General features: G+C 44.0%; 1 protein-coding gene across 4 annotated transcripts in view; it reads left to right on the plus strand.

Moving 5' to 3' along the window:
- The window catches only part of LOC119167425 (uncharacterized), a 179152-nt gene that overhangs the window by 80817 nt on the left and 71092 nt on the right, over positions 1-27243 (plus strand). For all 4 annotated transcript variants that reach the window (XM_075866351.1, XM_075866353.1, XM_075866350.1 and 1 more), the window contains one exon: positions 24846-24887. In XM_075866351.1, the coding sequence (XP_075722466.1) occupies positions 24846-24887 (42 nt within the window). The remainder of the gene's footprint in view (positions 1-24845; positions 24888-27243) is intronic.

A 27243-nucleotide genomic window follows, 5' to 3' on the forward strand; every position in this document is an offset into this window, starting at 1 on the left:
TCCTTAGAGAGAAGGCGGCATATTCTAATAAAGGAACACGCCACCTAAGTTTGCGTATTACTTTGCGCACCAGACATATAAATAATTGGTTTTTGATTAACACTGTTCATAAGTATCAACACAGCCACCAGATCAAGATTGCTGGGCGTTGAGCATGTGCGTAAACTTTCTCTAGGTGGCCTAATTTTGTGAAAGACACACAGGCAGAGCAAAACACCGACATGCTTATGGAGAAACATACAAACCGATATACACATAAATACCAATCTATATCAGAGAGTTAGAAAGTTGTAGTTCGGACAGAATAAGCACACAGTCAGTCGGATTGCAGTGTGTCAAACTAGCCTCTCTGTCGGTGCTGGTCAGAAGTATTTGTCTCTTCAAAAAAAAGCATTGCAGAACTTAATTGCTTTGCCGTTACTTCTTTATGACCATGGGCTTAGCGTTCTCCCCAGCGTAGACCTTCAACTACGTGTGTAGAATGCGCAGTGCTTGTTCGAGTATCCGGCTATGTCTCTCGTGTTTCGAACAGTCGAACAACAGATAATACATATTTTTTCACACAAAAATATAACGATGTTTCACCCTGAATTCGAAGTTAGAAGTGCTTAATGTAAGCAGTTTCCGGTCTTCGGCACACTATGACTGTGTTTAAATGTCTTGGAAGCTGACAATAAAATCAGCGCTCAAAATTAGGATCAACTTGTGATAAGACTGATTCAGTTTTTTTGGATGAGAACCAGGCCATCTGTTTTCCCGAATGGAGTCATTGTGTCAATACGACTAGTTTCCCACACCAAACCTAGGCGCTCTGAATTTTCTCGATGCTTTAGGAACTTACAACTTTTTTCTAACAATGTCAGCGTTTATGTGTCAGTTCATTCGGTAAGCAGTAGAGACAAGTGTCATTCAAGTTTCTAATCACGCTTAGTTTGCTGAATAAGTGAAAGCATGTGTGTTCCTAAACTCATCTTCTAAGGTTGTGTGAACATCTAAAAACTTTCAGTACGGAAAAAAGTGGTTATTTCTTCATGGTAGCAGTATTCCAGTTTTTTAGGAAGTTGACAGCAAGTGAGCAGTTGAATGCTTTTATTTTTTTGTTGCGACATAGGCATGCCCTTCTGGTATACTAGTTTTGTGTATGTATATCAAATGTGCGCCGTTAAGCCGGTGTTCTGTATGAAGTGAATTAGTGCCTCGAAGAATGCGCTGTCAAGTATATGGTGGTTGTAACTGGTCTTGTCTCTGTAGCGAAGGCCGGAAGGCAGAAGGTGATTCGACTTCTTCGGCTGTAACCGTTGACATGTCCATATGAAATAGTATGCATCTCCTGGTATCACTGGAGTAGTACCAGGCAGGCAGGTATCACCAACTCGTAAATGTGACAAGTTCCATTATGACATGCCAGCAGGTGGTGCAACGGCCCCTCCTGGCCAAAATCTTTTAAGCACAAATTTTTCTGTCCTTGTAAGATAAAGGGGGAGATTAAAGACACATGGTAAGACAAGAGCACGTTTATGCTGCCGGAGAACATTTTTTCTGGCCACAGAGTTAGTTTGTCGGCTGACGTCGAAGGAAAATCACCCTTCAGATCCAAGTGCCTGGAGGGCAGTGTGCCTGCTAGTCATCAGTATTGTCATGTGGGTTTGCAGCATAGCCCTCAATGAATTGTACCTTGACGCTAGGAGCTGTACTGTGGTTTATTTTATCAAACGGCTCACAGATTTTCATCGCCTTGCGAATTTTCAAGAACTCCCAAATAGGTCAGTGAATGCGTCAATTCGCCTAATTCTACGCCTCTTAGAGGTGAAATACTGGACTGCATTGAGAATGTCTTGAAGATCCATCACAAAGGACTGATTGCCATAGATTAACAATGCTGGTAAACATTGTAAAAACTATGCATAGCACTCAAGAATGATGTCCTTCCACTGCCCTGTAGGATAGCTGCATCTGTATATAATTTGCAGGTACTTGCGCATGCATGTTGCTTTGATGATGATTGTTCGTCATAGTACCTGTTGTCTGGCAGTGCCGTAACTTTGTTGTCTTACTAGGCGCAATGGCGGTGAATTCCCAGGGAAACATAGACGTGGGCTATATGTCAATGCTAGAGTAGCGTTGCAAGCCGCGTTGAGATCCGGAGCATGCAGCGTATATCAGAAACTTCACGTCAGGAATTGAATGTAGTTGCCAAGCTCGAAGTTTTGCAGCAATGGTGAACAGAAGAGGAGCTAAACAAATCTTTGCGAAATACCTCTATATAACGTCAAGCACCATAATGCTTTCCTGCCACTCTTAGTGCTAATGTGTGGATGGGATGCAAGGAGTAAATAAATCGTACAACCCACGGTGGAAGTCTTAGCTTGATGAGGTTGGATATAGTGACTTCATGGTTTATATTTTCGTAAGCTTTTGTTACGTCGGTTGCTACTACAAATAGGACAGCGAGTATGAGTGGTAAAACTCATAAAATATTGTCCGCGAAGATAGAATGTTTTTATTCACTCCCCGAAAGAGAAGAATTCGATTTGAGGCGTATGGTACCTATTTTGTCGTTCAAGCCACTAGTAAACACGTGTGGCCAGCATCAATTCAGCAAGTTTGCAGAGAGGAGCAGCTAATCAAAATGCGCTTAAAGATTGCTGGTTATTCGGAGACTTTTTTTTTATTTAAGAATGCCAACCACTAAGTGCGTCAGATGAGATGCGACATCCCCTGTTTTCCATACTTTAGTATTAGCCTGTAGAAGTGCATCAAGAGCTAAACTTTCTGTGTTCTTCAAAACTCAGTAAGAAGTATTTTCGGCACTAGGAGTTGCTCTTTTGTGAGAAGCTTAAATCGCCACTCGACCATGCTGAAAGGACTGGATATATTGTATTTGACACTGGGGACAAGCTCATAGATTTCGGGGCAGGTTATAACAAATTGGCTGTCATAGTTCGGAAAAAGGCTTTTGCAGCCTGCTCTGCAATTTTTAAAGATGCACTTTGCATCACTAACCTAACGTTGATTGATTGATCGCTTTATATGTAGGGTTTGACATTCCAAAGCCACCATTCTGTATGAGAGACGCTCTAGTAGAGGGCTCCTGAAATTTAGACCATCTAGAGTCTTGCCCAAAGAAGAGCACGCAGGCCTACAGCATTTTCGCCTCCATCAAAATTGCAGCCGTCGCCACCACCGGCATTCAATCGCGCGACCTGTGTGTCAGCAGCCGAGTACTTGAGCTCGTAGACCACTGCGGTGGGGCGCTAAACTAACGGCGCTGCATGGTCTGGTTGCCTGTGACCACGTTCCACTTAATGGAACTTATGCCAAAGGGCTGTGTCTTCATGCCACATCCATCCAAGTTTTCAACGCGATAGCGCTAAAGAGCTTGTGTCGCGGAACACCCGCCGCCGGCGTCTGCGCCGTTGGTTGTGAGCGAAAAATCGTCTGTGTCTGTGACAAAAATCAAGTTACCGCTGAAGGCCGCTACTTCTCCACGCCTACGCGCGCGATCACACTCGAAAAGCCGCGCATTCGAATAATACAAAGTGGTTAATATCACGAGGCGCGGTAGTTTCTTTGAGCTGTCACCCTTTTCTGCTTTGCTTCCGGCGCTTTCGTCGGAACGAAAGAAGAGATAATGCAATGGCAGCATGCAACAAATCTCTCTAACTCCACTCGCCCTGGACGAATTCCTAGAAGTTTGACGGCGTTGCATTGGTGAGGGAATAAGCTCTTTTAGTGAATTCCTTCCATGGTTACTTGAAAAAGTGTTTCAGGGCCCCTTTAATGCAATTAGTTCGACAGGCGTCACAACAAAACGAGCCCATTCGGTGATATCAGCGCACGCTGATTCAATATATTGTGTGCGTGTTTGTGTGCGTGCGTGTGTATGTAACAAAACAAATGGATAAGTATGCACTTAGTGGTCGAAGGGTGCACGAGGGGCCGGATTTCGCTATCGCGTTCAGCTCTTAAAGGCGAAGATTAAGTATTTCCCAATTTTCTCACTCTGCTCATGCCCCTGCCGCTGCGAAAGCTGCCTTTTGTCCCGACAAGACTTAGCTGCTTTATGATTGGCGTGCGCACGGCTGCTTGGTACATCTGAATTCTTCAACGCATTCAGTTCCACCTAACGTCACTTTACTCAAAATTGCCGAAGAGCGAGGTCCAGTTAAAATTATTTTTTGTCAATAGTCCTCAAGAGTCTGTTGCTGCGGAGCGGTTCTTTCAAAGCGGGAAGAATGGATGCAGGCTCGTTAGGTACTTTATCAAGGATGATTCTCGAAATTTATACCAATGCGTGATTGCTACACATCGTCAAATTTTCTTTATGCGTTTTTTGTAAACCCAATGAGATTGGCTTATGTCATTACCCCATCTTTCCGGCTCCACATGCCATCACAGTGTCCCAGGATCCAGCCACCATGTGAGATCTGGAGCATGCGTTTCAGATACTGTGTATACAGAACAGGTAAACATAGCATGAAGGTTCAACTGTGTAAATGTAACATCAGTCTGGATGTTTTCGAGGTGAAGCTCAGTAAGCCGTAGGTCGTGCGTCCCTGATCTATGTAGTAGTAGTAGTAGTAGTAGTAGTAGTAGTAGTAGTAGTAGTAGTAGTAGTAGTAGTAGTAGTAGTAGTAGTAATAAAAGTAGTAGTTTTAGTAGTTGTCATATTAGCTGTAGGTAGCTATCTCTTGTGTGGTCTTCGCAATGTTCGCTGGATGGCGGTACTTGTATATGATGAATAAATGATGAAAATATGCGAGATGGCGGTATTTGGAGTGCTCACTAGCTAAATGGACAGACATACGCACAGATGGACGGCGTACAGACGGATGAAAAGACGCAATGATGGATGCAGAAACGGACATACGGATGCATGGACGGACGCCCAGACTGATGCACGAATTAATGAATGGATGGATGAACACACAGACGCATGGATGGACGGACTGACGGATGAACGGACAGAGGCAAGGACGGACAGACAGATGTACGGGCACTTCGCCCCACTCGTCAATATTGGCTCCTGGATGTGCTGTTATTCTTTTACTTTATTTCATTTTTGTGAGTTGTGCTTATATCGCAACGCACGACTCAACTAGCGGCTCGACACCACTGAAGATCTCCACGTAAGGAACAGCCAGCTTCTCGGCACCTCTCGTACAGTGCATCGCACTCCCGCTCCCGTGACCGGAGCCACAAATCCAAGCAGGACTCCACCTAGACCGATCGAGCACCGAAATCGTTACCAACCTCCGCCCAGCAGGCTGCCAATCATAGTAACAATGAAGAGCTCAGAGCCCTACGCGGAGAGGTAAGCTGCCTTACACCTCTAACAAAGCGTTTTCTAGGCCCTCCCATTCCCTCTCTTTCGCCTTCTCTACCCACTTCTCCAACGCATACTAACACCACTCCTCATCATCCGCCCTCCAAAAAAACAACGCACGGAGACCCCAACCCCCTGTTTTTGTTCAATCAACATTGATGTGAAGCTAAATAATCTATCCTACAAAATCGACAAAAAAGTCAGAGAACTAGAAGGCCGCATTGAAACTAAATTCAACACCCTTATTGCCTACGTAGGTACTAAAAATGCACGCATAAAACTATGCCCGGAAGCTATTCTCAAGAGAAAGGTGTGCCCTCTAGAGACACGTTTGACACAGCGGCCTCTACTTGTCACCGCCTATCCCCTCATAGCACTACCTGCCAGTGCAGATCCCCAGATCTCCAGTAACAAAATTTTAGCACCTGTCATTAATTCTCCTGTGGTTCACTTAGGCAGAACGGGGCAATAATTATTGAATTCATATTATAACATGGGACTGCTGTAGCTTTCGAGACAAGCGCATCCCACTGCAGCTTCTTCTCACGCTCTCCCCGACGCCTCATGTCTTTCTTATTAAAGATACTGCTACGCAGGCCACACTTCCTAGTTACAACTCAACACACTCTGATGCCATAGACGCACCGAGAGCGCCCACCTTTGTTCTCTGCAGTCTCACATGTAAGACACACTACATCGCATCACATACACCCTGCGTGCTAATGGAAATTATTCACCACACACATAGTCTCCCATTCATATTTATTGCTAATGCAGTGCCGAAATTCAGTTCGACCCGCTGACTCTCCCAACATATGCACTGAACACTGTCGGCACACCTCAAGGGTCCGTCCACTCGCCTTGCCTATTTAATGTTACGCTCAACCCCCTAGCCTAACAACTGCTAAGTATTCGTCACCTAAAACACACCCAATACGCAGATGACATGACGCGATGGTCTACACATGGAAGTGATGGGCGCATAAAGCACACAATGCAAACCACCGTCAACCAAACCGATGACCTCACTGGACTCTCTCTTTCAGGAGCTGCATCGACTGCCCGGGAAACATTCCTTGCAAATCGGTGACAAGCTAAACAGTCAGCATACTGACTGGGGATACAAAACAACCACACATAGAGGTCACAGGCTGTGGCTGCTCCTACAGAACATCCAGCTCTCCGTTAACATCAACTTTGAGACACCTACTCAAATAGAAAACAGTGTCATTATGGACACTAGTACGCACCTGTTGCTTAGACACTCCCTTTTTGGTGTCACAGGTCCCGTTAATTCTGGATGCGATCGCCGGGTTAATACCAAGGGCCGAAGTATCGGCCCCCGAACCGCACCACGAAAGCGTGGACAATTTAGAACTGGTCCTAGTTGGCGCGCCAGCGGACGCCGGCTGTGGCCCAAAGAACAAGACAGAGCCGAGAGTTGATAAACAAAACAAAGTTATACCCTCAATTATGGCAGATCAAAACGATACACAAGTATGCACACTCGACAATACTTGAATACAAAAATTGCCCGCAGCTTCCCTCGGGGGAACACTGAGGAGGATGCGGAGCATATAATTGGTTAACGGGGTGTTAAAGTGCGACTTACTTGGGTCGATGGCTAAATTGGTTAACGTGGTTGTGAAATGGGGTGTTAAATTGCGACTTACTTGGGTCGATGGCTAAATTGGTTAACGTGGTTGTAGGAGGGGGTGTTAAATGAGTGAACACGTACACACGTATGCGAAAGGACGGCGCTGGTCGAAGGGACGTCGATCATTGTGTTTGTGGATTCGTTGAAATTCATTTCACCGCGACCTTGGACGTCGACGCGCCGTACAAACCAACCGACGAGCGGCAACTGAGCGAGCGAGCGCCGACCTTGAGTATATATACAGCGCTACGACGCATGCACTGTCAGCTGTTGAATGTTCTCGAAGGAGAAGCGCGCGCGCGGCACAGATGGCGACGGCGCGACGGCGCATGCGCTGTCAGCTGTCGAATGTTCTCGAAGGAGAAGCGCGCGCGGCACAGATGGTGGGCGACGGCGCGACGGCGCATGCGCGCGCGTCAGCTGTCGAATGTTCGAGAAGCGGTGCGGACGGCGCGGACGGCGCGGACGGCGCACTACAAGGCGCGAGTATAAGATGCTTCCGCATCTAATATGTCACCAATCAAACAGTGCACTACACAGTACAATCAGCCACACTCGAAACAACGGACACAGACAACAATACGCACTACAATGCAGTCGCATGCATTGAACAACCAAGACACTTAAGGACTAAAGAGTTAGAAAACTTATTCAGTCCAAAGTTCTTGGAACAAAAGTCTGGATGATACTCTTCTGAGAAGCACTCACTCAAAGTCCAGCGTTGTTGTCGTTCCGCTGCCCCTGAAGTTTCTCTTCCAGGAAACCTCGCGTCTTCAATTGGCCACTCTCCAAGCTTCAAGCTTCTTCGCCGGAAACATGTCGGCTTCTCACACGCAGCTGTTGCCATGCGTCTTCGCTCGATAGCGGTAGACACACCTCTTGCCTGTAGCTTGAGTCTTCAACCCTCAGGTGGAAATCCTCTTCTTCTCCCCTTTTGTCACGGAAGACAAAAGGCTTCGCCCACAAGGCGGAACACCCTACGCACTCTGGCGCATACTTTCTTCTTCTCCTGCTTTGTCACTAAGGACAAAACCTTCACTGACAAACGCGGCAGAATACGCCACGCACACTGGCGCTAACTTCTTTCTTCTCCTGCTTTCCCATCTAGGCTGCTCGATTAATTACCTTCCATGCGAGATTTCAGAAAGTTCTCATCAATCATTTCGTCGGCGCGATACGCAGCGAAGGCTGGGTAAAGCGCGAGACGGTACGAGGGCCGTCCGCGACGGATGACGCAACGCTTCATCACCACGCCCCTTTCCATCCAGACCGTTCTAGAGCTTGCTCGGCCGCCGATGCGAGGAGGTTTCGTCGGCACACCTACGCTTCCGAGGGGAGAAGGACGCGCGTCCGGGGAGTCTTTGAATGCTTGTTTTCTTTTTTTATCGTTGACCACTCGGCGCTTCGTCGCGAGAATTCGGCGGCGCGCCCTTTTTTGAGCACTCGTTTTGTGACACATGAGCAAGAACACAACACAGACTGGGCAGCGATTATCATGCAAGTCACTTCAAACCACCCCAGCACAGTTGATTGATGTAGCGCGTTTAGAAATATAGGACAAAGGAAGGAACAGAAAGGAGCGCTTACTTCAAACAAAATGTTTATTTCGAGGAGCGTACATATAAATGCTCACGAAATTCGAAGACAACAAATAAACAGATGAAAAACCCTCTATTGCCATGCGCTGAAAACTTATGATCTCAAAAAGGACAATTATTTTTCACAAAGACCGAGAGAAGGAGTGCTGACGCAGTTCATCCCTAATCTACTAATCTTTTCTGCTTCAATAATCTCCCTTGTCCCTTTATTTCTGTTTTTTCCTATGATTACCGTACCATGAAAAAGTGGTTTGTAGCCACACGTGCTGCAATGTAGTGCCAAAAACCATATTGGACACACCTCCAAGACACACAGACTCATGGAGTGGGATGCTCTCCGTGCTGCGCATTCCACTTGTGCAAACAACCGAATCATGAACATCAACGACTGGATAGACTCTCTTCAGACTGATATCCAGTTTCATGCGCGGCTCATTGAAACCATCACAGGCACCTCAACACTCTACAATGGACTCGCACACCTGTCGAATGCCTACCACTGCTTTCTAGAACAGAGGAAACACGGTAAAGATATCAGGGCACTAGAGCAACGCTTAGCCATTTTACAATCTGAAATTCAATAATATTCAGTGGAGCTGAGCCACTGCCATTGGAGGCAGGTATGCGATGGCATTGCCTGCAGGCTTACCAGCAAAAAAGCATGGCACCTCCTCCGGCACATCCTTGACCCATCGCACAAGAATACCACTACCCAGCACCGCGTCAACCAACTTATGCACACACACATAGACAAGCCTAATAATCTCTTAGATAACATTTGCGACACCTACACATCGCCTAGAAAGAAGAACCGAACCCTGAACCTGACACCGACATAAGCAAGGCGCAGGTCACTCCGCACAAATTCTTCGATCACCAACACAACTCTGCGAAACCTGGATGACAACTCAATCACTCGCATTGCGGAATATTTCAACAAATATTGGAATGATAATTCCCCAGTCGTGGCACCATGTGAAAGAAATGTTCTACCAAAGTCCAACAAACCGTTCACACTCCAAAACCTTCGCCTGATCTCACCAACTTCATGTCTGGGCAAGATTTCTGAACACGTTGTTTTGGCGAAGCTCAAACAACATACCACTGACTATGACTTATACCCTGACAGCATAGTTGGCTCTCACTCCCATTGGTCCACACAAGATGCTATGCAACAAATCACCTATGACACATTTAACCCGCTTATTCCGGGTCACAGGTAGGCTGTCCGAGCTCTGGACTTATCCAAATATTTGATCGTGTCGAGCATTATGCTATCTCGACAGCTCTTTCTCCATTGAATGTGGGCACACGTGCATACACTTACTTTCAGATCTTTCTCTCGGCATGCACTTCCGAAATTCAGTTCGACCGGCCGAATTGCCCAACATACGCACTAAAGACTGCCGGCACTCCTCAATGGTGCGTCCTCTCACCTTTCCTATTTAATGTTACTCTCATCCCCCTAGCCTGACAACTGCCAACTATTCCTCACCTAAAACACACCCAATACGCAGATGACATTACACTATGCTCAACCAATGGAAGTGATCGGGACATACAGGACACCATTCAAACCAACGCCAACCCAACGCAAAACTATGCAGCTAGTATAGGGCTTACATGTTCTACAGAGAAATGGGCACTGACCTACATCCATTCCAAAAGCCACAACTCCTCTTCCTTCCACATCGTTATTGAACTGGAAGCCAGATCGGTACCTGAAGTCTGCACCCTCCGGATATTGGGTATGGATATCCAAAGGAATAGAAAGAACTCTAACACGATCCTGAAACTTAAGCAGGATGTAGGGGCGATTTCGCACCTGATTCGCTCAGTTTCGGGCCACCACCGGGGTATGAATGACCATGACCTATGTCGTAATATTCACGCATTCGTACACTGCCGCGTGCTCTACTCCCCTCTCTACCGCTAAGTATCTTGCTCAGACACTGACGCTCTCGAAGCCGTCATCCATAGGGCATACAAAGTAGTCCCTCCCTCCGTCTTCCCATATATACACCCACCAATCAACTTCTCAAGGTGGGCCTTCACAACACTATCCGGGAACTGATAGACACTCACCGCCAAGCGCAACACCTTTGCCTCACACGAACTGATACTCGACGGCATAATTTGAATCCTCTTGAGATCCAGATACAGACCAACGATCCGACATTACTTCCCATACCAAGGCCTCTGCACATTTAACTCCTCATTACACCACTTCCCCATAACGTGCGCCCCATCCACCATAAAAAACGCCACCGAACTCGTGCTAGAACGCAACACACACGTTATGGCTCCGATTCAGACGTCGTATGGGTGGACGCAGCCTGAGTGGGCGATGCAGCGCTCGCCACCATGGTGGATCACACACTCTCCCAAATAGGTACACATACACTTCCTTCGAACATCTCCCCCGAAGCAACCAAGCAGCCGATTGCTTTGGCAATCGTTAATTCTGAAGCATGGTATGTTTTATCCGATTCCAAAATCTCAATTCTCAATTTCTCGCGAGGCTGAGCTCACGTCCCTGCTTTTAGCGTAATGAAGTCGCCCGTTTCATCCTCACCCCGTCGTGTGGAGTTGATCTGGGTGTTCGCGAACTCTGAGAATCCTGAAAACGAGGCCACCAATCTCTTTGCTAAAAATTTTCTAGACCGAGCACTGGCGGCTTCCGATTCAGGATTCACGAAGGAGCGCGTGCACACTTTCAACCAGCTGACAAGGCCTATAGGGCAGAGCGTCAGCTTTATCCACCATGGCACGAGTGCCTCAGCAACCGACAGGCCGCACTCTGGAGCCAGCTACAGACTCATACTCTTTCTTGTCCTCTCATTCTATTGCACTATCACCCGCATTTCTTAACACCAGCCTGCGCTCTCTGCCCTGAATCTCAAGCTTCTGCTACAAACATCCTTTCTTACTGCCTGGCGGATCCTCCCCCCCCCGAGCCCTAGAACATCTCAAGATATAGGAGGACTGGGAGACCTTACTGCGTTCAGACGACACGGTTGAGCAGACAATCACCCCCTACCGGGATGCCAGAGTCATAGAGCCCCACCAAATGAATGCTTGAGCGCAGCAGAATTGTATTGTCGCCCAGGAGCCTGCTTGCTCAAAACTCCTCTGTTGAAATGTTTTTCTCTTTCTCCTCCCTATATCTCCAATCAGCATATGGAGCAATCAAATCTCCGCTTACCAGGATAGGATTCCCGAGTACGCCGACTCAATAGGTGCTGCTCGTCCCGAAATCAGATGTGTGCGATGTGGTCTGGTGTAAAAAGACAAAAGGACAATAGCAGTCTATAATGGTCGTTTCAGGACAGCGATAACTTCTTGATTGTCACTGCAGCACGGTTTTTTATCATTCACTTCATAAGAAATATCCGACGACATCTATACTGCATCTTTTTCTGGATCTAAATCTATATTCAAAGCACGTCTTTCTGTGATGGGCGGGTTATGATATGCGTTAAAATTGAAGAAGGAGCACAGTTTATGATGCTCTTGGAGGGCCAATACATGTTCCTTGTTGTATTGGCTTGTTGTATTGTAGTTTAGTTTTAACCTTTAACTGGGGGGTTCAGGCCTCTATGATTCCAGTGAAAAGCTCCACCACGTGACAGCTACTGCAGAGAGTTGCAATGTAGTAGCAGAGTTGCGATGCACTCGTACAGAAATGCAAGCAATCGTGTACGAGTGACATTAGTTGAGCAAAGTGATCAAAAACTGCTGTCGAAGCAGCTTGGCTGACCTGTTGTGGTAAGTTGGTTGCAGGCATGACTGAGAAATCGCACTCAGTGGTTGGTTGCTTGTAAGTCTTGTTTCCTGATTCCGCCGAATGGCCATTTTTAATGATTGCGTAGCCTCTCAAAGTTTTTGGCCAGTGCTTCCATCCGAGCATCAATATCGTAATGGCCATCATACAATTTGGGCAGTGTTTCAGCTAACCTTGATTTCTTAGCCTCGGACTGTCAGCCATATTTAGCCGCTGAAGAGTAAAGTTGTGTCTCGGTGCCGTGTTTTTATTTGGCCGAGAATACTTACGCCTCTTCAGCAAGAGCTCCAAAGTGACTATTTCTTCTTACGATATTGTTTTTCGGCATAACCTTTCGTATTCTCACTGTGGCCTTCTGCTTATAGGACAGTTTACGTTTGTCATGTCGTGCTCATCGGATTTACACAGACCACATCAATATCGTGCTTGGCCATCTGGTGTGAGCCTTTTGAGGCCAATAGTATGCTCTGCGCATATTGCTTGCGTGTTTCCCACTTGAAAGCATTGGTAACAAAAATTTGTTCAATGAACGTAGGGTTTGGGGCGCATTATACATTCATAATTGCGAAACTTGTGCGGAATACAGTGGGGTCCTGCACTGTCTATAAGCGATAAGGCTTTCGTTTATAAATCTGACCGTGAGAACCACGTGTTTCATAAGTCACAAAGCACAAAACATTGAATGCAAAGCATTTTCTAGCGAGCTTCGGCGACTTTGAGTGTATCTATCTATCTATCTATCTATCTATCTATCTATCTATCTATCTATCTAGCTATCTATCTTACTATCTAGCAGCTTGCGTTTTGGTGCTCTCGTAGTCACCCCCTTAACTTGACGTGACCCAAAACAACATTGAAGGATAAGATGATTTGATTTATATAACTCGCTATTCAAAACATGAATATTATCACCGTCCCGTCTTGTAGGTGGTCAAGCAGTTCCCGCCTGACAGTGGCACATACCCACGGGCGGCCATGTGCCACAGGTAGGCTGGTATGTGCCACAGGTGATTTACACTGAATATCTAATTAGGAACGGCGAGTAGACACATGAGCAGTTTTAATGCTTTACTGTTAAGAAATATCCGACATCGGTAGCGTCGACCCGAAGAATGCAAAGAATAAATGTCAAGGTACCAACTGGAATCAAACCCAAGCCTTCTGCGCGGTAATGAAGCATTTTAGCACAGAGCTACACTAGGTCTTGGAACTACTTCTCAAATAGACAACAAGCTTCGTTAAACGACAATAGTCATTGCAGTGATGTCTACCTAATTTTATGAAAATTTCTTTAGTACTCTTTTGATCGAGCCGTCACGTCGGATTAATGTCATTTGTCGCTAATTGCCATACACTGAACTTGATTTATGTAGCAGTGTCCAGGGCACGGTATAAGATACAAACACTTTAGATGGAACACTTACCGGCTTTCTTATAGGACGGGATCGACCAGATAAATTAACACAGACGTGCGTCCGTCAGACCGCTGCTGGCAGCGCATTTATCGGTAAACCAGCGCAACTTGAAAATCAAAAAAAAATTTATGCAACGTTGCTCTAACAACCGATGAGGCTGGTGGCAACACCAGCGTTCTGAAAGCGTCGTGTTTTTCACTCAGAAAAGACAAGTCATCCGCCCGCTTCAGTCGCTAGCGCGCCTTTGGGGCGTTTTATCATTCCCGTTTGCGAAATGAACTAGTTATATGAGTTTTTAATGTGGTCAGTAGCCACGAATAAAATCTGCTGTAAGAAGACGTCCGTGCAGTGAGTAAATATGAAAAAAAGTGCGTCAGTGATTGCGGGTCTGGTTACCCTACGTGCCATAAATATGTAATATTATCCCATTGTCCTTCTAATCCCAAATGCCTCAAAGCATGTACTCAGGCAGTTTTTATGAACGACCATCCGCTCAGCACAAAGGATGCAATATTCAGCAAAGATTTCACAGCTGAGATGATTCGTCATGATTATGAATGTATAAGTTTCGCTGCAAGACCATTTGTTTTATGTTTATGCAACACAATGCGATAAATTGTGTTTTTTCTGGTACAAATGTAGTGAGGTTTTTTTTCCTGTATTACATTGTGCATTCACTGCTTTTTGTGAGCACGTTTCCAGTGGCATTATGACTGTTTGATGCGAAAAAAATACTGCAATCCTCTTTTCGTGCAAGGTAAGAAGGGATAGTAAAATTAGCGAGAAGATACGCACACAGTCCCCTGTAAACTTGTCTCCAAGATGGTAATCACACGATCGTAAATTTTTCTCCGCATAGTTATCATTGAAGCCACGAAAATAAAATTTGCTGAAACACCGGACGGTTTCTATATAATGCACGCTAACAAATTGTTCAACTCATCTTAAATGTTGCTTCTTTTTTACGAGCAGCCAAGTGGTCTTATTCAACGTTTGCGTTGCTCGTCATCAAAACCATGTGTGTCGCTCTACGCGTTCGTGCACTTCACAGATTGAGCTTGCCGATAAGAAAAAGCGCACTTAAATAAAAACCGAATAATGCCAAATTTCTGAAAGCTTGTGAGTTATGCGCCTGTCTGTTACGCCCCAAGCAGTATTAAGTTCAGAGGACGTGCAACAGCCACTTCAAATACTGGCAGGCGTATCACTGCCAGGCATGTATATCGTGCTCTACTCGCGAGTCAAGCCCCCACCACGCTTGCAGACAGCAATAATCAGTTTTCCATCTTCGGCACGAACAAAGCGTCGGGCCATTTAATTCAAATTTTCCGCAAAGAACCAGCTGTTATAGCAACGCATCTTTTGGTCTTCAAGTTGAGTCTACTCGACGATAGGCACGCTGCCGGCACTAGTCCGACGGACGCGCATCGCTGTTACTTCATCTGGTCCATCGCGTCTAGCGAGTGTCCCCACCTAAACTGTTTGTATCCTACACCATGGTCCAGGGCCAGTATCCTCGCGAGCTTCAGCGCTTCAAAGCAGCTTCTGGTGTTGCTAATATGCATGTTCCAGCTGGCATTGTCGCTCAAGTGCAAACAAGTAGTTACATAAACTTCTGCAGCTCTTCAAAATATATCTGTGCGTGAAACATTTTTACATATATTGAGCGTCATTTTACGACGTGTCACTAAATTAAAAATTGAAGCATGGTTAACATTTCTCCAATTGTTTCACATAATGTCGATTCTCAGGTAAGTGGGATCTGCCAAATTATTATATCGGAAGAATTTTTCGTGCCAATGCCATAATCTAAACCCTTTTGTATATTGGTGCCTGATGCATTATAGAACTGCAAATATAGCTGGCCATATTCTGACAGAGGTATAGACTTTAAAGAGCAGAGTTAATGCACTTTATCGAGTGATGCCAAGTGCACAGTAATTGTGTTCATCGATTTGTACCCTGTAAACACTTTGTAGTCCTTGGTTTACAGAGCATGGTCCATGACCCTTCGGACATGGTTGTTGCGAACTGAAGTTATGACGCAGCATGACAGGAGGCCTATGTGAACTCGATAGCACTGCGATGAGTTGAGCGCCAGAAAGCACTGAAAAGGGAAGGGCGCGGAGGCAATCTCAGGGGTGGTCCATAACTTTATTTGCTGGTTGCTCCTATGTGTAGGCTTCTTTTTGATGCGCGATGATGAGAGGACCTCACTATGCTTAATTGACAGGATCGCCAGAAGACTGCCCATTCATTAGGTGGCCCCTCTCCACCGGCACGACCCCCGGTTGGTTTGTACTCTCATCATGAAGTGGGCAGTTCTCGGTCGTTGCACATTGAATTGTCGCACTGTTGGCTACGTGTAGCTGCTGCATTTGGTACAGAAGTGATTATTCGTGACAGAGCAGTAGATGGCACAAATGAAACGTTCAAATCTGCCACCAAGTATTCTTTGTCAGGCGAATGCATCTGCTTAACAATACTAGGCCTAAACGACAGCCTAGCGGGTTCAATGATGTTAAGTCACGCAGAATCGGCTTGAAAAGGCAGAGGAAGTGTTCACCGGAGTCCTCAGGTCCCCGTAAGCTTCCAAGAAGTTTTCTATCTGAATTGCGTTGAGAGATTTCTTTGCTGTCAAGCAATTTTTAACGAAGAAAAAGCAACCACGTCTGCGTTAAAACGTTTTCATCATCAAAGAAAGCACAGTTCGAGTTATACTTACTCTGTTTGGATATGACATGCCTTTTCTTTGTGATTCAAAGCGAAATAGGCTTTTACGATTAATATGTAGTACTTGCTCTTGACAAAATATTCTAAAGCAATGCTGTGGTGAACCACTAAGGCAAAATTAGGCACACAGAAATACTGGGAGAGAATACGTTACAAAACGTAGAAATGTAAATGACAATGGTCCTCCGTCAGCCTTAACCCACTCTATAAATTCTATTACAACAGAGCAGTGTGGCCAGACATGCACCTAATAATTTTAAATTGCTACTCTGTAGTTTCTATTGCTTGAACTAGAAGTATGTACTGATCTGTAAACCACAGTATGAAAGCGCACGAACTTTGCCCATAAACTTGCCATCGGTAAATTATGTTTAACCAGTCATTTATTTCTTTACCTTTGTAAATATTTCTGTTGAAATTTTATTGTTTATAAAGCATAAAAAGCTGGGACAGGTGGCATTTCGGTGGCATTCTGAGCCAACAATGGGATCAATCTGATGCATTATGAACGAGCTGTAGTTCCTGAATGCTTACTCCTAATTTGGTGTGAACAGGAGTGAGGCGTCCTTGGGCTGGAAGTTTTTTAGTGACTGGGCCTTTTAAGCAAAATTAGGTAAAAGGCTAAGAAATTAAGCTCGCTTAGACTCCAAAAGCTTCACAGCTTCAGCAGAGACTGCGGCCGCTTGACGTTGCTGACGGCATCAACATTTTACTGGTGCGCCCTAACTCTAGTATTGCCGCACGATTTTTCTAAACCAGCGTCTTGCGTTCACCAATACGGAACGTCTTTGAGTTGTGCGTCAAGGCAGCTTTCACCAAACATGTTAGAGCATTGTCAAGGCGACGGTTACGCTTCTCAAAAGTTCATCTGAAGATGACTACTTCATCGAGAAAACAAAACCAGATTTCCGGTTGAGGTCCCGCAAAACGGTTCCAATATACGGATCAATTGTGGCGGGGAAATACACAATCTGAACGGCATAATATCCTGTTGTAGTACATAGAGGCATTATTATTCCAAGTTTTCTTGCTTTATTTTTTTCAGTATTCAACGCAACGGATCCCCAATTCTGGTCCAAGTCTGATGAGTGTTTCATCGCAAGACAACAAATGTTAATAGTGAAATTCAGAAACTGTTCTTCATAACGTCTGCCTAGTACAAGCGCAACCCAGTTTCGTAACGCTGAAGCAAGGATTCACATGGTACTAATTCTGCGCGACTCACACTCTCTGCAGAAATACCTACAACTACTTAGGCAAGAACAATGAAACAACACTAACAAACACGGTCATCAACATTGCACAAAGAGAATTTTGTTTTTAGGTTCGTTCGTTTTTAATATAATCAGTTGTTTGCATATAGGGTAGCAAACTGGACTTAGTCTAGTTAACCTCCCTACTTTTCTGATAATTTTTCATCTTTCTAGTCGTTTGCAGTTGCGTAAAGATGCGAAGAGATTATTGGGTGTTGAGAAAATCTGAAGGTACAAGCTGATATGAAGCGGTGGTGCTCGCGAGCATGGTATGCTAGACACTGCTACATAGCTTAACTCAAGTAGATGGCACCTAACTAAAATTGATGTAAACATGACGTGACGGCTGTTTTTAGGGGTACACACGTAATATATATAAAATTGAATAGCCAGCACTGCGACCACAATTGATTTTTAATAGCATTGTTGTGTAATTGAAAGCGAGTTCTCAGACGTAGCTTGGTAGTGTTGTAAGATTAGTGATCATCAAGCAGAATGCTTAGGTTCAATTCTTGCTCGGACGACAACATTGATTCTTTGCATTTGTATGGCCAGTGGTGCAGACGTCAGGTTTTTTTAACGCTCACGTGTCGAACTTTCCTATGTCTCTACTAGACAAGCCTGGGTGGATACAAAGCTTCAGTTACCAGCATCCTTTTTGTAGTGCAGGGAACTTGGGTGTCTTTGTACTTGTCTGCCTTTCTACTTCTTCTCGCTTTATATATATATATATATCTATATATATAAGAGATCTAACAGACAGATGTGCCAAGGAATGTACAGGGGAAATTATTAGAACCAATGGAATGTAAATAAGAAGAAAGAAGAAAGAAAAGTGGATGAAAAAATTACCAGCCGTGAGCTCACGGTTGGTAATTTTTTCATCCACTTTTCTTTCTCCTTTCTTCTTATTTACATTCCATAGGTTCTAATACCTTCCCCTGTACATTCTTTGGCATTGCTGTCTGTTAGATCTCATTATTATGGTGTTAAAACACGGAAAAACGAGCCCTTAGGTATACACTTCTTTCCCTTATATATATATATATATATATATATATATATATATATATATATATATATATATATATATATATATATATATATATATATATATATATATATTGGGTGGGTATTGGGTGGTTGTATGATCACCCTCTTCGCATGGGGTAAATAAGAGTCAGTATGGGAGAAAAATATAGTTTGACGAATATGACTCGTTTGTCAAGATATCAGTGATGACGCGATCCCGTCGCGCACGTCGTCAAGCGCTTCCCGCCAGCGTGCTGCACACACCCGCCCGCAGGTATGAGCGACAGGGATGCAGATTTGCCACACTAGGTTTACAGTTTACAACTTCCCACAAATGGCGAGATTTACACGGGTAATTTTAACGCGTGAGTGAGAAAGCTGACATAATTCCTTGCCTTTTTATGTTCCGTTTGCCAACCATATTTGCCGACTGTGCAGATTTGAAGTGCTACAATTACCAAAAATAAACGGGCGCAAAACTTGCTTGTGACGAGGTGCAATTAGTTGAAGCTGGTTTTCAGTTATTCATTGGAATTTTATTTGGACAGGCTGACTTTTGTCCAAGCAACCCTTTTCATGGCGCATTGAATGTTTTCATCTACGTAAACGATTGCTCCAGAGCTGATGTCATTCACATGTTTACACTCTACGTTCCTCATTGTCTAATTGTTTTCTTTTGCGCCCAGAAGAAGTACGCAGTAGCCGAAGTTCTCATTGCTCGTGTTTGTCGTTTGTGTTTTTTTGTAGGTACTTAGTCATTGATATCTAAAATACCTATTACATAATAGCTTTACGGTATGCATAACGTACTTCACAAACAGCATTTTTGCTGTATGATTCACTGTTTAGGACCAATCGCAAATACCCATTGTTGTGAAACCCTAACAGGACGAAAGAGCACTACATAGGATGTAGCGGCAAAGTCTTGATTTACGCACTTCTACATGTAATTTAGGGAAAGCAGAAAACGAGCAGCAGTCGGCAGCATGTGAGGGAAGCCACATGGGATTTTGTCAATTAAAAACTACCATTCTAGGGAACATAAAATAAACACATATGCCCAAGACAAATGCATGTGATAGCGATATAGTGCATTGGTACGCGAACTGGCACTTGGAGTCATCAGCTCTATTATCTGCTGTGGCGCAAATCAATGCTCTCTTCCAATAAAGAACTGCAGTCGCTGTTGTAAGTGTAGTTACTTTCAAATCGACCTTAAGGCCTCCCTGAGCCCTAGTCATTACTGGTTTCTACTACTCCTGTAAAAAGTACAAAAACGTGTAATTGCTGACCTCCACTGTAGAAGATATCCTCGGGACACATCTTGTCTTCACGTAGCGAGCCACTAATAGCAAATAGCACGTACTTCGCATAAATAATGTTTCCAATAAATTCTCTTGAGGAATTTATATTGGGCAAGGCAAGACGTTTCTGGGATCCATGAAAATCTATTTACATAACGTATGGTGAAGTACTGAAGTAATTTATAGCCTCTGGTGGTAAGGTGAGTTGGAATTCCAGTTAGGTTTTAGAGGCGGGCTTCAATTTCGCTCTTAATCATGTGATGGCTAATCTTTAATATTGAGATGTCACTAGTGTCAATGTTTCGATCACCAGACTTTACTTCAAGAGTCGAACCTTGAGGTCACAGCTTTGAACAATATTACACAAGTATTTTTGACGACAATCGCCTCCAGGCACAAGTAGTGTCTGAAATATTGTCCAACGTTTCAAGCTTCTTAATTTCCATGAAGTATTCTTTTTTTGTAGTGCTTACGTGAGGTGGATTGTGAGCAATCTTGTAATACTAGCAACAAACTTCGTTGTCCAGTTTTTCACTCTTCGGGGTTCGGTTTTTTCAATTAATTACCACCTGCTTACCAACTTAGCAACTCAACTACGTCGTCATTGATCAGCATAGCTGTTATACGGTTCTCATTGTTCTTTAAATACAAAAATAGTTGTTTTGAATAAACAGAAGCTGTATTGTGCAGGTTGAAATATTTCAAAGGTTTTGTTTTCTTTTTTTACTTTTTTGTTGAAAGAGAAAATCTATTCGCATCGTGTTCATGCACCTCCTGCTAATAACTTTTCGTCTTAGTGTCAGCAACGACAACAAAAACATCAACCTGCTCTAATATATTTGCAGCAAATGTTGTCGCTGTGATTAAAACTACGACGCTAGACACGGACATGGAATGGTGTAACGTCGCGTAACTATACGCTTTACTGAACATCACTCAAAATCTCACAACATTCTGTCGCGTGACTGAAAATCATGTAACACTTGATGACGTGACTGGAATTCATGAACACTGGAGAAAATGCTCAAAACATATCTGGTAAAATTGAGTAATTTGACAAGTTCTTACCAATACAAACGTAACAGCATGCCAAATTACTCTAATACCAGGATCGTGTGACCGGTAGTCACGTAACATGGCTAGCCAAGTTCAGCAATATCTGGCAATACATAGTACTATTGTAGCCCATTCTTTTTTGACAGCCCGTCTTCATTGACGCCCCGATTGCCCTATTGGCCTGCTTTGTCGACAGCTGTCGCCATTGGAATTCGGCAATAGCATCCTGTACTGCCATATTTACCACTAAAGTGGTAAACGCTGGATCAATATTCTACCTCACTCTTTTCGGGCTTGAATCCTTACAGCATTTTGTGACGACACTACAGTTGGTCACCTGAGCCTTTTGAGAATCTATGCCCGCCTCAGATGTCGGTACTACTGGCCAGGCTTCTCCGCTAGTGTAGTAACGTTCTTTGGCTCATGTACCATTTGTCATCGTCGAAATTTACTGACATTTGTTCAAAATTTTCATCTGCAATCACTCCGGCATCTGACGAAATTACTCGAATCAGTTGGCGTTATTCTGTATGGTCCGAGTCTTGTGATCCTCGCTGGCAATAGGTGGATAGTTGCAGCTGCGAACCATCTGACACGCATCCTCTAAGCAGCTTCCGTGACTATTTTCTCACCTTGTGAAGTAGATGCTCATACTAAAAGCTTTAGTCCGTAGTCAAGTAAGAAAAAAAGTTTGAGAGCCCGAAAAAAACACGAACGCACGAAAAGGCAGCTGACATCGACAAGCGCTACCCGCGTCAGTGGCCTTTTTGTGCACAAGTGTTATTTTTTTTGCACTTCGGAAATTTGTCTGGACAATTAACTACCAACTTGGCAAAACGCTCACGTTATTTGGTTATACCTATGCCACAGTGATTCTTTTTTTCACCCTAGGCAACTGCGAAAAGGAAATACTGTGACTAGTTGTCAACAAAGGGCTCAAGGCCTTCGCCAACATCCATAAATTAACCTCTTGTAAACACAGCCAAGCGAACAGGCTGAATGAGCGCTTTGATCACAAACTGTCAGACATCGCCGTGTAAATCCATGCCGTCTGCAAAAGCTAAAACGCATTTTTACATGTGTCACTTTCGCATGAAGCACCACCATACAGCGCACAACCAGTTACCCGATATTCTACTTCTTTCAAGGTCGCTACCGTCTTCCTTTCTGGGCGCCTCTTTCTTTTCATCTCTCTCTGGTTGTCTCTCTCTACCTTCATTAAATTTGCATCTTCCAGCGAAACATACCTCTCAAGTCTGCTTGATTGTCGCCAGCTCATCCAGCTCAAGACTGGAGCAAGCCAACTAAATCACACGCTGAATACAGCGCATTTAACCGCTTCGCGTCCTTGAGCCTGGGTGACGAAGTGCTGCTTTGCCCATCTATTTACACTCTCTCTTATACAGCAAGTTTCAACAGTGCTTCATTGGTCGGTACACGGTGTTTTAGTGGATGTTACCCACCATTAATTGCGTGTGGCAGTTCTTCTAACGGACCACTACAACTATGGTTTTGAGGTAGTTTACGTACCTCGAATGAAGCTTCTTACGAGATGTTTTTCGCTTGAATATGCGGCCAGGATGACAATTCTTGCGTGTGCAAAAATTATTGTGGGCGTTAATTAGACACTTATCTATTTTCTGTGCATGTTCATTTTCATACGCGTTCATCTTTCTCATCTGTTGTGCGTTCTGGGCTGACGTGTAAACTTTGCTTCTTGCGAAGTGGCTTCACCGTTTTTTGGGGCATATTAGAGTTCGTTTTACTACTGCGTGACACTATTAATGGAAACTTGCCAGGCAAAAGCGGGGCGTTACCTTTAGAACTTAGCCAGGTGGAAAACTAGTTCCGTTGACGGTTGCAGTCTTGCGTCAATAAACAATCAGCACCCCCCTTACACCGCCATCATATGCTGTCGTTGTCATATCCTGTCGTAGTTTGGCATAACACAGGTGAAACCACATATAGCGTAGCAATTTATGTGCACGCTTTCACCAAGGAAACATTTCTCCCTTTATTCTTCGATCGTATTTATGATGACAATAGCGCTAGCAAAACGTCATATGGCTCTATGTTATCTGAGCGAGCACTCTAACCAAAAGTCTTTTTGTTCTTATTCTTGGAGTGCTTTATATTGATATAAATAAAAAAAATAAAAATAAAAGTGAAACACAGAAAGTCTGGAAAGCAAAAACGGAAGAAAAGTAAGAAAAAGGAAAGACACAACTGAGAAGAAACGCAGAAGGTGACCCCCTCGTAATTTCTTCAGACGTGTAGTATCAAATACAAGATGTGCTAGTTTTGAATTTTCCTGTGACTGGTGGCTCTACGTGGAAGCTTATCTTATAGCTCCTTCTCCAGGGGTGCACGTTTAAAGTCTTGATCGTCATCATTTCACAGTTTTGTAGAGATACGAGTATAGTGAAGGGTACTGTTCTTATTATCTTAGTGACCGCTGCTGCCCCATGACACAAACATGTGTGCTGTGTTAGTGGGTTGCCTTTGGTTATCTTTTTTTAGCCTGCCTGGCGAACTTCTCATGCTCGTGTCTTGTTTGGCGTCGGCATGCACGATTCTCCGGTGGTTTAATAATGTTCTCGGTGCACATGCCGAGAGAGAGAGGCACACCTTTCTCTCGGCACATGCATTTATTTCTCATCGGCGCGAGCTCACGCAGTCAGTCTTCGTTACCGCTTGGTCGCATGAACACCTCAGAAGACCAGTCAGCAGCGCGGCAGGCTCGCAACGCAGCAGCAGCTTGGGTAGAACTCCAAGATACTGTGGTGGCAGCCCGGGGGCTAAAAAGAAGAGGGCTCTCCATAAAGAAAACCCGGAGTGGCAGGCCAGTGAAGCAGAAAAGAAGAGGACTTGCCGTCACACAAACACAGAGCTGTGAAAGCGGCAGCGAAGCTTGTGTGCCGTCAAGTGGACCCTGCAGCCTGAGGGCGTAAAGAAGAAGTAAAGTGCAAGCAGCAGCAAGAGAACCTGAAGTGTGGGTGCCGGCTGTCTCAGCCGAGGGACACAACGCTTGATACCTGACATGGGAGAAACCGACACGTGCTTCCAGCGCAACCTATTGGATCACACGTTCTGCCATAGACACATGGTATGTGAGCACTTACGGTTCAACAACATCGCCATAATCACAAGCATCAACAACGAGGAAACCCCAGCCAATGCCGTCGCAGTTCTTCATTAAGTTTGCAATCGCTGTCACGTCGTCGGCCCTGCCACCTCTCTACAACCTGCACATAGTTTACTCCGTATGCAAATATTCTGGTGGCGCCAAAATTTGCGCACGGGTACTGAAGATTAGCTTGTTACTCGATCATCTCTGAGCAAGCTTCTCTAACGTAATTAAGTTTGTGAATATAATTGTGATTGTTTTGTCGTCTATGTTTCGCGCATTTCCAGGGATGGATTGAGAGACTGGTGAGTACCATTTTGGTAATACCATGTTTACCGCAAGGACAAAAACTGGGCGAGCCTTGAGCGCCGCGAGGTGCGATAAGTTCAAGTTGCTTTCTGCAGCCTTATGGGCTTTCAAGTTTGACATGCCTGTTTTATACCAACAGGTCTTTGTCAGGGTGTACTGAGTTTTGTTTGCCTGGCCGAGAGCATGAGCCTTAGGTAGTAGCATGAACAAGTTTTCATTTACTGCCCGTTCTCACGCTATTTCTTATTCAGCCTGGAAGCCCACGAGGAGCCGGAGCTCTCAGACTTACTCCGGTAAGTGATTTTATCTTATTGCAACAAGGTACTCATTGAGTTTGAAAAAGCGTGCTGCATAGCAATACATGGAATATATTGCGTATCACACAAACAGCACCAATGCAATGGCATAGCCGTTTTCGATGTGTAATGCATTGTGTATGGTAAATGTCATATACACTAAATCACTACCGTATAACAACACAGGACATATAAGATCAACAGTTTTATTCGAGGCACTTCCCAGCTGTGTATCCCGGAAAAGCACAGCGCATGAAGAAGCACAAGCCTAGATGCTACAAACAAATGAGGTATTGTTTTTGCTGATGCATCTCATACTATGATGAAGCAGGTAATGTTCAGCAGTAAGACACTTAGGAGAAAAAAATACACGACCATTCAGGAAGAAAAAAGTATGTTGAGCTAGAAATGGGGCCATTTTGTGCTACAGAAAGGAGAAAACATTATGAGTGCCATAACTGAGAATACTACATCAATTAGGTTTATTAGAAAACTGCTTCAGCATATGAAGTGGTGGCATGCAATGTAATTGTGGCCTCAGGAAATTCAGCCGCACAAAGCGTTTTGACTTTGGCATAATCTTTTCAAAAGACTCTGTTCTTAGGTAGTACACCTTTTATACCCATTCTTTAAAAAAGCAGTAGTTGCGGAACTCCAGAGCCGACAAATTGTGAACCATTCGCCGTGTCTTCGCGAAGAACATTTGTAACGATTAGGCGCAGGAGCCCCCTCTGTTTAACGTCACAGCTTTTTTATTCACCTATATTTTGGAAAAAAGATGTTATTTTAATGCATACAAAATAGTTTTTGAAACGCGCGCGTGGGAGTGATGCAGTGCTTTTGCTCAATTCCAATCAAAAGAATTGTTTGCCAGTTTGCTTCTGCATGCCTGTCTTTAAAATACAGTGATTTTGAAGCGATGAAGAGTCGTTGGCATACGGGGTCAAAGTGAAGTCAGCATTCTTATCAGCAATATCATTCAAGACTGCAACGTTCAGGTTGGTAGCTTTGAAGACAACAAGACGACTTCTCAAAATTTCGGCTCCTGCAGTGACCCTTCTCGTTTCAAGGATTTCCCCTGTCGTCAAGCTTTATTCTTCCTCTCAACTTCTCCATTTAGTGCTTACATGGGATGTATATGTTACTTATTGGAATATGGACAAACATGTTAAAGCAGCCTTCATGTAAAAAAAAACACAACACTATGTGCGTATATATCAAAGATTTAATAAGAAAATGAATAAAAACTTCAAACCAATGTGGGAGTAGTATGTAAGAAAAAAATGGAAGCTATAAAACACAAAAAAAGTTTCTCAGTTGTTGTGACGACATCTTCATCATTATTCGAGCTCTTGCCAACACAGCGTGGAAATATTAGGCCAACTTTTAACTCATACTATGCAATTGAGATAAACTAGCAAATTTTCGTGAAAATTTCTTCTCGTTGATAAAAATATTTTATTGGAGGGCAGCATATTGCATAACCAAAATGCTGACATAATAGAAACTGTCATAGATGCCATTACAGTAGGTTATAAAGGACTAAACGTAGCACTATAAACACTCACATTCTCGCAGTGTAAATAATATATAAACTTGATCAATAAATATAACAGAACGGAAACTGTGCGAGGTACATTTCAATTACGTTTACGACAAACAGGATTGCGATTTATGCAATTTACTATGCGCGGGAAGAAGCATTTGTATATTTGTTTTTTTTGATGGCTCTACCTTCAATGTACTCTACAATAATTTGAGGACGTGGCCATGTGGCGTGTGGCCGATTGCTCCGGCTTGCTTGCGCGCCGGGTGAGTCGTATACAGTGCCTTGTCGTCCGTGTGTTTTGTAGCCACCAGCTAAGACTTTATATGTCAGTATCTCACTGTGATGCAACTAAGATCTATGACAGAAAAAAAAGAAAAGCTGAGTATTGTTTCATCATGAGGGCACAGAAGTGGTTATATGTTTTACTTTATATTCCTTTTAGGGGTGGGTGGCTTTTCTGCTTGTTTGTATAATATCTTTATGGTCAATAATATGGTTGAGCGGACTACCACCACTGTAGCTCAGTTAGCGGAGATTCAGGTGCATAGTTTGTAGGCTGACGCTGTGGTCTCTGTTTACAGCAAGTTGTCGTTTTGTACATATTACTTTATTTTGCATAATTCAAAATTATTACACCACAATACACTAAATTTTTTGTCTTTTTTTCTTCCTTGACTTCATTATCTGCGGATTTTCATTAAAGTCGCATTCTACTTACAATTCGTTTCTCTTGTATGTATATTATTGGTACTTGCACAATGAATACCACTGCTTTTCAAGCGCCTGGCTAAGTTGAACATTCAA

The sequence above is a fragment of the Rhipicephalus microplus genome, chromosome 6 (assembly GCF_043290135.1).
Source record: "Rhipicephalus microplus isolate Deutch F79 chromosome 6, USDA_Rmic, whole genome shotgun sequence".
NCBI classification, from domain to species: Eukaryota; Metazoa; Arthropoda; class Arachnida; order Ixodida; family Ixodidae; genus Rhipicephalus; species Rhipicephalus microplus.